At 42.5% G+C, this 12,107-nt stretch overlaps 1 protein-coding gene and 1 non-coding gene across 3 annotated transcripts in view; both read left to right on the top strand.

The window, feature by feature from the left end:
- Positions 1-2,385: 2,385 nt before the first annotated feature.
- STK38 (serine/threonine kinase 38) overlaps positions 2,386-12,107 on the top strand; it is a 50,674-nt gene continuing 40,952 nt past the window's right edge. Inside the window, exons 1-2 of one of the 2 annotated variants that reach the window (XM_002746478.7) lie at positions 2,386-2,664; positions 9,657-9,789. In XM_002746478.7, the coding sequence (XP_002746524.1) occupies positions 9,659-9,789 (131 nt within the window). In that variant the 5' untranslated portion in view covers positions 2,386-2,664; positions 9,657-9,658. Of the gene's footprint in view, positions 2,665-9,653; positions 9,790-12,107 lie in introns of both variants that reach the window. The other variant, XM_008994340.5, reaches the window with a different exon arrangement.
- LOC118153187 (U4 spliceosomal RNA) lies at positions 8,378-8,518 on the top strand. Its single transcript, XR_004742457.3, has one exon. It is a non-coding gene; the product is annotated as a U4 spliceosomal RNA (small nuclear RNA).

Below are 12,107 nucleotides of genomic sequence, written 5' to 3'. Positions count from 1 at the left end.
AGCTACTCATGAGGCTGAGGTGGGAGGAGTGCTTGAGCCCAGGATTTCAAGGCTGCAGTGAGCTATGATTGTGCTGCTGCTCTCCAGCCTGGGTGACAGAGTGAGACCCTGTCTCAAAAAACAGACAAACAAAAAAACCGGGATGTGATACCTCAGAATTATGCAGGTCAGATCATTCTAATTTCCAACTCACAGTCTGGGATGGGTATAAGTGATTTCAGTTTTTGTGGTGGGAAGTGAAAACATAGGAAAGGGATTAAAAAAAAAAAAAAAAGGAAAGGGATTCAGATGGTTGAGTGGCCAAAAAGAATGACAAATGTCCATTAAAGTTATTGGAATCTTGGTAAAATGTCACCTTTTGGGTTCCCGCAGAAAGAGCAGCAAAATTTGGCTGGGTTATTCTGCTTTATTGCTGATTTGAGTTGGGGTACAGATACATTAATATAGGAGGAGAGAAGAGAATGAAATTCCTACTCTGAAACTGGGAAACCTCCAGGAGGAAGATAAGATTTGAGCTGGACTTTAGGAAAGAGAAAAGGAGAAAGAACATTGGATTTGCAGACAGGAAATGGGGTTCCCTTCTTGGCTACTTGGCTTGCTAGCCATGGAAATTCAGGCAAGTCACTTAGCTTCTCTGAGTGTCAATTACTTTATCTGTAAAAACCTTGTGTGTCACTGCCAAAGTGAGGTTCCAACTGAGATTAAATAAGTGAAAGTTGTTTGCAAACTGTAAAGCATTATGTAAACATCTTGTTCTATTATTAAAAGGTTAAAGATGGGTAGGACTTTGACAACAGGGATTTGGGGAGAAGAGCCTCTGAGCAGAGAGAATGAAAGGTGAAGTGACTGATTGATACGTATGTACTGATTGATTGAGACAGGGTCTCCCTCTGTTGCCCAGGCTGGGGTGCAGTGTCATGATTGATCATGGCTCATCGCAGCCCTGAACTCCTGGGCTCAATCAATTCTCCTGCTTTAGCCTACTGAATAGGTGGGACCACAGGCACATGCCACCGTGCTGGCCAATTAAAAAAATTTTTTTAGAGGTAGAGTCTCATTATGTTGCCCAGATAGGTCTAAAACTCCTGGGCTCAAGCGTTCCTCCTACCTGGACCTCCCAAAGTGCTGGAATTACAGGCATGAGCCAACACACCTGGCCAGAAGTGATTTTTGTGAGAAGCTAGGCAAAAGGAAACTGGGCTTTGAAGATGAAATGAATGAATGACTCACACAGCACATGCTTCCTTCTCTCCCTAAATGGCCCCTTTGCAGGCAGAGACTGTGTCTAGCTCATCTCAGTTTCTAGACGTCTGACACTTTCTTTTCTTTTGTTTGTTTGTATCTTTCTTTTTTTTTTTTTTTGAGACGGAGTTTTGCTTTTGTTGCCCAGGCTAGAGTGCAATGGCAGGATCTCAGCTCACCGCAAACTTCGCCTCCCGGGTTCAAGCGATTCTCCTGCCTGAGCCTCTCCAGTAGCTCTGGATTACAGGCATACGCCACCACGCCTGGCCAATTTTGTATTTTTAGTAGAGATAGGGTTTCTCCATGTTGGTCAGGCTGGTCTCGAACTCCTGACCTCAGGTGATCCACCTGCCTTGGTCTCCCAAAGTGCCGGAATTACACCGTGCCCGGAACGAGCCTGACTCTTTCTAGTTGAGGGCATTGTGCTCCATTCTCAAGGAGTGCCCAAAGGCTATTAAACTTGGAATCTCTTTACCCCCAAAAGTAGTACAGAATAAGCCTTTGGGTAGCCTTGAAAAGCACATTCTTCTGTGCACACTGGGTCGCCCTCTGGGTAACCTCTAAAACCTTTGAGCTCATCTTATCCCAGGTAAGGCCCTTACTTTAAGGAAGAGGAGGGGGGCTAAGGGCTCCAGCAGACTTGTTCTACAAGGGGTGGAAGTGGGTGGGAACTATACAGGTGATAACTTTCATAGAACTACCCACACACACACACACACACACACACGCACGCACATGACTGCATGCCAAACAGTTAAATCCGAGTATGGTCTACAATGAAGTTAATTGTATTGGTTTAGTCAATTATATTGCGCCAATGTCAATTTCCTAGCTTTGGGAATGTTGTATCTTATGAAAAATGTTGAGGTAAGCTGGGTGGGTGATGGGTATACGGAACCTGTCTGTATTAATTTTGCAACTTCTTGTGAGTCCATAATTATTTCGAAGTAAAAAGTAAAACAAAACAAGGAAACTTCCCCCTCAGCCCAGACTACTTCGAAACCGCCCCACTCTCACATATCTGGCCTCACCCGGGTCCAGCCCGCTCCGGTCAAGGGGGGGTGAAGGGAGGGGTAGGGCGGGGATACGCACGCGCAGTCGCGCAATCCCGGCCGCGCCGGGAAGTCGCGCATGCGTAGTCTCGGCCCCGGGCTGCCGCGCCAGCCCGTCTCCGCGGCGGGGGATCGGGCTGCCTTGGTCCCTAATCCCTCCCGTCTTTTCCGGCAGTTGGAACGCTTCCTGTTGTCCTCAACGCGCAACTGCCCGTCGCCCCCTGTCTCAGAGCCCCTCACGCGTCCCCTCTGGTCTTTGGCTCGTTGGCTGCCGCCGCCGGGACTTCGCCAGCCTTCACGTAGGGACTACTGGCCGAAGGGGCGTCTGCGGCTCTCCGCCGCCCCCAGCCCTGCCTCTCCCGCGGCTCTGGTGAGTTGCCTGCTGCCGCCGTCTTCACTCCATTCCCGGGTTTTTCGTTTATCTCCTCCTTTCCCAACCCCCGACTCCCTGGCTTTATCCTTCTTGCCGGCGCCTCTTTCTAGCCCTAACGTCTCAGCGTCTCGGCCCCTCTCCTCAGCCTCCTCTTTCCCCGGTTTCCACATGCCCCTTGTTGGCCGTCTCCTCATTTTCCCGGTCCCAGCCTCTCCACCCTGTCCTTTTTCTTTCTCGGTTTGCAGTTGGAGCGGGGAGCCGGGCTCTCCTTTCCATGTTGCCACCTTTGTCTGCTCCCTGCCACCAGTCGGTTTCTCAGGGATCTCGGTCATCACCAGTTTTCATCTCCTTTTCCTGCTGCTGTCCGAGAGCCTGAGAACTGTGGTCTGAGGAGAGATGTCGAAAGTCCCTCTTGGGGTGCAGTATCTTTGAGTCTGCTCCTTTCTCCGTTAGTCTTAGGATACTGGGCTTCAGATAAGCTTAAAATCACAGGAAGAGGCAGGGAAGATTCTTAAGAAGAGAGTGGAAAAGCAACAGCCAGAGGAAAGGAAAAAGTTGATAAGGGCTTAGAGGAAAGTCTGTGTCAGAAAGCGGGCAGAACGGCCGGCAGAGAGACCAGATCTCTCAGTTCACTCTGAAATGACTAAAAGACACGGAAAAGAGAAACTTCTTTTTGAAATGCACAGAGGAGGGTTGGAGTGAAATAGACCCTAAGTGTCTCCACCCTTTGAGTTCACCCTGCCTCTGAATTAGCCAGGCAGCGTATTTGGTTTCCCCAAACATAAAACAACCACCACCACGATAACAGGCTCTCTTCCCCACCCCAAACTTTAGATATCAGCTTCCTTCTAAGAGGAGAGAACCCTATGGCAAACTATTTCATTTTTTTCCCCTGTAATCAGTTGACAGCAAACTATTTCATGTCCCAACCCTATCCCCCATCACACACAAACTCCTAGGAATGGACATCAAAATTAGTATTTTTTCTAGTTAATCTTTCTTAAGGTACTAAGTGCATAGCACTGTGCATGAAATGGGGGAAGAACGTTAAAACAAGTATAAGACATGCTGCTTGCTTTCTAGTGATTTACAGTTCAGTAGGAGAAATTAGACATGCGACTTAAGCAATAGTCTTACCTCCAATGTTGAATTGTCCAAATGAAAGATAATGGATTGCCAGTCACAGAGAAATAAAGTTCATATTGTTGAGAGAAGGGTTATTTATAGTGATCACAGAGTACCATTGTAAAGTCAATCAGTTATCCAGGCATAACCGTATAGATTGAATGAAATAATGGTTTTCATTTGACTTCCTTTGGGTGTGCAGGTCTTATGCCTGACTTTTATCTGGATCAAGTCCTTTTGTTAATTCTTTAAAACTTTAAGAATTTCTCACCTACCTATTATTCCCTAATTCTGCAGAGTTGAAGAATGAAACAAATAGGACAAAAGCCTCCAATGGCTTCTAGGTTGGGGCAGGAAGGCTTGAATTATGGAAAGCCTGAGGAATAGTCCTGTCTTAAGAAAAGTTAGGTGACCCAGTAAACCTATGAATTGCTTTAGGGCAATATTAATTACATTTTTTTGATGAAAGGTTATTAGAATTAGGCTAAATTTTTTATATTACAGTAGAGGAAGTGGAGGAGGGTTTAAAGAAAGGTCAAAGAGAAGGAGAGTGCAGTCTTTATTATTATCGTAGAAACTCAGAGTTGAAAAACACTGCTTAAGAATTTGTTGGTCTAATATATGAGCATCTTTGAGTTCATTTAATGTCCTTTTGATCTTTTTTAAAAGTTTAGGAAGTAATGCCAGCTACTTAAATTAGTGAAAACATTTTCCCTCTAGTTTTGATATACCCATCAGTGTAAATGTAGTCTTTATTCCTTAGCTTTGTTGACAACTAAAAATCATTAACTTGCTCAACTTACATTTATTAACTGCCTATAATATGAAAGCCATTGTTTGGCTTAGGGTTAAATACTTGCAGATTGTTGTGTTTTGTTTGTGGTTGTCGTTCTTAAGACAGGCTCTTGCTCTGTCCCAGGCTCAGGTGCAGTGGCACAAGCTGGACTCACCGAAACCTCTGCCTCTCCAACTCAAGCAATCCTCTCACTGCAGCCTCCTGAGTAGCTGGGACTATGGGTGGGCACCACCACGCCTGGCCATTTTTTTTTTTTTGTATCTTTTTGTAGAGATGGGGTTTTTGTCATTTTGCCCAGCCTGGTTTCAGGCAGTCTCCTACCTCTCCCTTCCAGAGTGCAGGGATTACAGGCGTGCACCAGTGCCCTGACAAATTGTTATAATTTTATGTTGAAGTAATTTCAGTTGTTAAAATTTAGCTACATATATGTAATATCTTCAGAAATTTTCATACAAGGAGGTACAAAACTCTCACTTGCTTTTGACATGTTTTTAGATCTGGTTTTTAAGTGAAGTTTCTTCACTTTTTAGATCTGGTTTTTGGTGAAGTTTCTTCACCAAACACACAGAGTGCATGTGGTTTTCATTGTGGGTGGAGGGGGTACAGGCTGACAAATAAGGAACCACACCCAAACTTCACACCAACCAGAGGTTTTTTTTTTTTTTTTTAGTATTCCTTTACTGATACTCTAAAACATTTGAGTTTCCTTTGTATTAGTCGAAATTTCCCTATAAAAAATAATGTGATATTTTATAGTAAGGTAGCTCTGAGTACAGTGTCTTGGATTTGTTTTTACTGATCTTTTTGGCACATCTTGAATCAAAATGTTTGACTCTAAAGTAGAGCCTTGGTTTTGAATCTCTGCTCTGAAGGGATTATTCTTTATGTGATTTTTGTCTTGAGTATCTTTAAATAATTGTTTTTTAAATCATTTTAAGGCTTTTTTTTTTTTAACAAGTGTTTGCATATTCCTTACAAGCCTTAGTTTAATCCACAAAACAACTTAAAAAGCTGCTAAATATTAAGGGGGAAAACCTTAAAACTTTCCTTAAAATGCACTATCTTTGAAAACGGCCCTTGGCTGTGCACGGTGGCTCATCCCTGTAATCCTAGCACTTTGGGAGCCCGAGGCAGGCGGATCATCTGAGGTCAGGAGTTCAAGACCAGCCTAGCTAACATGGTGAAACCCTATTTCTACTGAAAATACAAAAAATTAGCTGGGCATGGTGGCATGTTCCTGTAGTCTCAGCTACTTGGGAAGCTGAGGCAGGAGAATTGGTTGAACTCAGGAGGCAGAAGTTGCAGTGAGCTGAGACCATGCCACTGCACTGGTCTCAGTGTTGGCCTGGGCGACAGAGCAAGACTCTGTCTGGGGAAAAAAAAAAAAGAGTCTGGGGGGGTCTTGGTTCCAGGTTCGTTGCCCCGGTGCCAGGACGAGGTTGGCCTTAAAATAAAAAAGGAAAGAAAGAAAGAAAAATGACCCTTGGTCTTGTGATTCTTTTTCGCTGCGGTTGTCAGGGGTAGTAGAGACAGCATCTCGCTGTGTTGCCCAGGCTGGTCTTGAACTCCTGGGCTCAAATGATCTTCCTGCCTCACCCTCCCAAAGTGATGGGATTACAGGCATGAGCCATGGTGCTCAGCCTCTCTTAATTTTTTTTTTTAAGCTCCCCCTTAGAGAGACAGAGGGAGGGGGGCTCCAAAGCTGAAAGAGGAGACCCCAAATTTTTACTGAGCTTTATATTGGGATAAAAAGAGAAGTAGATCATGTATGAGGAAAGAATGGTAAGGATAAAATATTGAGCACTATTGCCAATGCTGGAGCAAGTCAGTGTTAGTGAACAGTTTGGCCAAGTGTGATAATATAGGTTAGCTGAAAAATCTGGGGGAAGATGAGATTTTATTTTATTGTATTTTGAGACGGAGTCTTGCTCTGTCACCCAGGTGGAGTGCAATGGCATGATCTCTGTTCACTGACCTCTGCCTCCTGGGTTCAAGTGATTCTCCTGCCTCAGCCTCCCAGGTAGCTGCGATTACAGGCACCCGCCACACACCTGGCTAATTTTTGTATTTTTAGTGGAGACAGGGTTTCACCATGTTGGTCAGGCTGGTCTCAAACTCCTGATCTCAGATAATTTGCCTGCCTCAGCCTCCCAAAGTGCTGGGATTACAGGCGTGAGCCACTTTGCTTGGCTGATTTTATTTTATTATTTATTTTTGAGACGGAGTCTTGCTGCGTAGCCCAGGCTAGAGTGCAGTGGCACTATATTGCTTCACTGCAACCTGTAGTCTCAGCTACTCCAGAGGCGTAATCTACAGGTTTGTGCCACATACCCTTTTGTAAATGAGATTTTAAATTTAGGAAAAAATTATAAGTTATCTAAACCTGTTGGTGGTGTTTTTTCTTTTTTTTTTTTTTTTTGAGACAGAGTCTGGCTCTGTTACCAAGTGGGATCTTCAATCCCAGCACTTGAGGAGGCTGAGGTGGGTGGAGCACTTGAGGTCAAGAGTTGGAGATCAGCCTGACCAGTGTGGTAAACCCCCCCAAAAAATTAGCTGGATACAGTGGTGGGAGTCTGTAATCTCAGCTACTTGGGAGGCTGAGACACGAGAATCTCACAGACTGGAGTGCAGTGTCACAATCTCGGCTCACTGCAACCTCCATCACCTGGGTTCAAGCAGTTCTCCTGCCTCAGCCTCCCGAGTAGCTGGGACTACAGGCGCATGCCACCACGCCCAGATAATTTTTGTATTTTTTAGTAGAGATGGGGTTTCACCATGTTGGCCAGGATGGTCCTGATCTCTTGACCTCGTGATCTGCCTGCCTCGGCCTCCCAAAGTGCTAGGATGACAGGCATGAGCCACCGCGACTGGCTGGTGGTGTTTTTTCTTGTGTAAAATGAGGAAGTTAGGATCTCTTGTTTTTAAGGTATTGATACTTCTACCACTAGAATTGATTGAGGTTTTTTTGGTCATATTGTTCCCTTTATTTTAAGACTTAAATCTTTATTTTAACCTGTAAATTCAAGTAAACGGCAAACATTTGTCAAGTGCCTTAAGGCTGTGTCACAACATATATATATATATTAGTAGATTATCATTTTAATCATAGATCTTTCTTCTAACTGTGGATAAACTTAAAAAGGTACTGGGAACAGGCCAGGCGTTGTGGGTCATGCCTGTAATCCCAGCACTTTGGGAGGCTGAGGCGGGGAGATCACTAGGTCAGGAGTTTGAGACCAGGCTGACCAACCTGGTGAAACTCTGTCTCTACTAAAAATACAAAAATTAGCCAGGTGTGGCACACACCTGTAATTCCAGCTGCTCAAGAGGCTGAGGCAGGAGAATCGCTTGAACCCGGGAGGTGGAGGTTGCAGTGAGCCAAGATCGTGCCACTGCACTCCAGCTTGGGTGATAGATTGAGACTTTCTCAAAAAAAAAAAAAAAAAAAAGTTGTTGGTAACGTATATGTTCATGGCAGAAAATATAGAAAAAGATTGCCTGGGTGCTGTGGCTCACACCTTCAATCCCAGCACTTGGGGAGGCTGAGGTGGGTGGAGTACTTGAGGTCAAGAGTTTGAGACCCTCCTGACCAGTGTGGTAAACCCTCCCAAAAAATTAGCTGGATACAGTGGTGGGAGTCTGTAATCTCAGCTACTTGGGAGGCTGAGACACGAGAATCGCTTGAACCTGGGAGGTAGAGGTTACGGTGAGCCAAGATTGTGTCACTGTACTCCAGCCTGGGTGACAGAGTGAGACTCCATCTCAAAAAAAAAAAAGAGAGAGAGACACAGCTTTGCACAGTGGCAGTATTGTAGCCAATGAGGTTTATCTGAGGTGCGATTATTGCTAATTGAAAACTTTTCCCAATACCCCGCCATGACGACTTGAAATACAGTCTGCGTTGGCAATTTTTGGGAGTCTCTATGGAGACTGAATAAAAAAAAAAGAGACAGAAAACCATGGAAAAAGCACAAGTAAGAATAAAATTTTCTGTTCTCACTGTCTATAGTTATGCCATTAATAACATTTTGATGATATATTTCTAATAATTCTGTGCACATAAACACAAAAAGAATTTAGAATGTGATATACATTTTGCTTTGTAATCTGTTCTTTTGGCTTAGAGTGGAAACATCCTCTGACATTAACTATTTGGACATATTTTAATTGCACATTAGTTTATTGAAGGGTTTTTTTTTTCTTTAGGCTTCAGCTTCATAATCATGAAGGGTTTTTTCATACTGAATTAGTTCTATTGTATATATTCAAGTTATCTCTAATTTCCCATTGTGATTACAATGCTGCATTGAACCCCATTGTGATGAATTTTTGTAGGTCCTTGACTTCTTCAAGGTAGATTTCTAGATGGCAAAGAAGTGTACTGTATGTGTACTATATATTTTTTTAAGTCTCGCTAGTCAGGGAGGATCCATACTCAGAGACAACAATCCCTGAAAAACAGAAAGAAAAAAAAGTCTCACTAGGTTGTCCAGGCTGGTCTTAAACTTGGGGGCTAAAGCAGTCCTCCATCTTGGCCTCCCAAGATAGCTGGGATTACAGGCGTGTGGTTTACTGTATGTTCTTGATTTACCTATGTGGTTTTGTGATCCTATTCTCTTTAAAAATGCAATACTATACTTTTGCACTAATATGTTTTAAAGATATATTTGTGTGACTGATAGGTACAGGTAGAGTTGCTTCTGTTTGTTGCATAGTATTTCCTATGCAGCGACAGCTCTTTATTTTTTTACTGAATTGCCTCTAACTTCCCATAACACAACTTATGGCATAATGAACATCCTCTCTGTACTGAACATCCTGTGTATGTCTCTTTAGAAGCCCATTTAATGGTTTCTCAACTCTTTATGGGATTTCTCTGTCATGGGACAGTAATTTATATTTATTATTTTACCAAATATTCTCTTTGTCTGGCTTTTCTTACATATTACCTGTTTGTACTCCAGAAAACTTGTACCAATTTACATTCTTACCAGTAGGGTAGGAGAGTGTACAATGGGTGGATTCTAACTCCAAAACGAATACCTCTTCTTTTCTTTGTTTCTAGCAGCCATGGCAATGACAGGCTCAACACCTTGCTCATCCATGAGTAACCACACAAAGGAAAGGGTGACAATGACCAAAGTGACACTGGAGAATTTTTATAGCAACCTTATCGCTCAACATGAAGAACGAGAAATGAGGTAAAGAGTTTTGTTTTAAAAAATTGTGTCATGGTTGTGGCATGCATTTCTCGTGTTGTAAAACACTTATAATGCTGAAAGGAGACTGGAATAGTAGCAGCCATGTTATAGACTATCATAATGGAATGACAGTGAAAGGGATTTTCGAAGTCCCTGCTGTTAACGTACTTATGCCTACAAGTCACACAAACTTCTGCTGAAATATAATAAAAAGTTGGTACTTGGGAGGCTAAAGTGGGAGGATTGCATTAGCCCATGAGTTTGAGGTCAGCCTGAGCAACAGTGAGACTCTATATCTTAAAACCAAAGAAATATTGGACCCAATCCTTGGTGTTAATTGTTAAGACAGTGTGGTATAATGGAAGAGCAGCCCATTTGGAGTCAGACCTGGGTTTAGAGTCCTGCCAGTTTCCTTGAATAGGATAGATGTATGAAGCTCTAACAATTTCCTTAGTCATTCTGTGAATTGGTTCCCTCATCAGGAAAATGGGAATAATACTGCTTGCCCTGCAGGATTGCACTGGGGATAGATTTATCATAATGTGAATATGTACCATAGTGTTTTACACATAGTAATCACTTAGTTAATGGTGGTAGTTTCAGCTATTGTTATTACTGATCTGGCGTATACTATCCACATAGTAACTCAAAGTTTATTATTATTTTTTTGAGACTGTTGCCCAGGCTAGAGTGCAGTGGCATGATCTTGGCTCACTGCAAGCTCTGCCTCCTGGGTTCAAGTGATTCTTGTTCCTCAGCATCCCAAATAAATGGGACTATAGGCATGAACCACCACACCTGGCTAATTTTTGTATTTTTAGTAGAGATGGAGCTTCACCATGTTGGCCAGGCTGGTTTTGAACTCCTGACCTCAGGTATTCCACTTGCCTCAGCCTCCCAAAGTGCTGGGATTATAGGCGTGGCCACCGTGCCCGGCCATAACTCATAATTAAAAAAATTTTTTTTCCCAATATTTTACTATGAAAGTATTCAGAAATACAAAAAACTCGTAATAATTATACAGTAATATACACATATGTATCATCTAGAGACTATAATGATTATTGAATTTGTTTAACCACATATTCATCTATCCATTTTTTTATCTGTTAATCCATCTTAATTTTCTGCCTCACTTTAAATTATGTTGTAGACATCAGTATACTTCTGAATATTTCTGCTTGTATAACATTAACTAGAGTTCAATATTTATATTTTTGGGGGAGGGGTGTAAATACAGTGGCCGGGCGCAGTGGCTCATGCCTGTAATCCTAGCACTTTGGGAGGTGGGTGGATCACCTGAGGTCAGGAGTTCAAGACCAGCCTGGCCATTATGGTGAAACCCCATCTTTAAAAAAAAAAAAAAAAAAATTTATAAACAATGAAATACACAAGTTGAAGGGTACCATTTTATGAGTTTTGACAAATGTGTGCACTTACGTAACTTAAACCTTTATCAAAACAGAGAACGTTACCTCTCCCAGAAAGTTTTGTCTACCTTAGACAACCACTGTTGTGATTTTGTTTCTATTAATAGATTAGTCTTGCCTGTTTCATGCAAGTGGAACATATAAATGGAAACATAATGCCTTAAACTTATGAGTAAGGAAAATAAATGGAAATGTATAGTATATACTCATTTGAGCAAGGCATCTTCCATTTAGCATAATTTTTTTTGTTGTTTAGACAGGGTGTTGCTTTGTTGCCCAGGCTGGTATGCAGTGGCACGATCATAGCTCACTGTAGCCTCCACCTCCCATGCTCAGGTGATCCTCCTGCCTCAGCCTCCCAAGTAGCTAGAACTATAGGTGCATGCAACTACACTTGGCTAATTTTAAAAAAATTTTTTATAGAGACAGGGTCTCACTTTATTGCCCAGACTGGTCTTGCCTGAGTTCAAGCAATCCTCCCACCTTAGTCTCCCAAAGTGCTGGGATTACAGGTGTCAGCCACCACACCTGGCCAGCATAATGTTTTTGAGGTTCTTCTGTGTTGCTATATGCATTAATAATTTGTTTGGTTTTATTGTTAAGTACTTTTCTGTCTTCTGATTATATCTTAGTTTGTTTATCCATTTTCTTGTTGATAAACACCTGGGTTCTTTTCAGTTTTTGGCTATTTTGCATAAACTTCTATGAACATTTTTGTACCCATCTTGTGAACATTTGTTTTTAGTTCTTAGGTAAAATCTAGAAGTGGAATTGCTGAATCATATACACAGATATATGTTTAGTTCTTTTTTTATCTTTGAGATGGAGTCTTGCTCTGTCACCCAGGCTGGAGTGCAGTGGTGTGATCTCTGCTCACTGCAACCTCCT

Source organism: Callithrix jacchus, chromosome 4 (assembly GCF_049354715.1).
Source record: "Callithrix jacchus isolate 240 chromosome 4, calJac240_pri, whole genome shotgun sequence".
NCBI classification, from domain to species: domain Eukaryota; kingdom Metazoa; phylum Chordata; class Mammalia; order Primates; family Cebidae; genus Callithrix; species Callithrix jacchus.
This window is presented reverse-complemented; position numbering and strand designations above follow the sequence as displayed.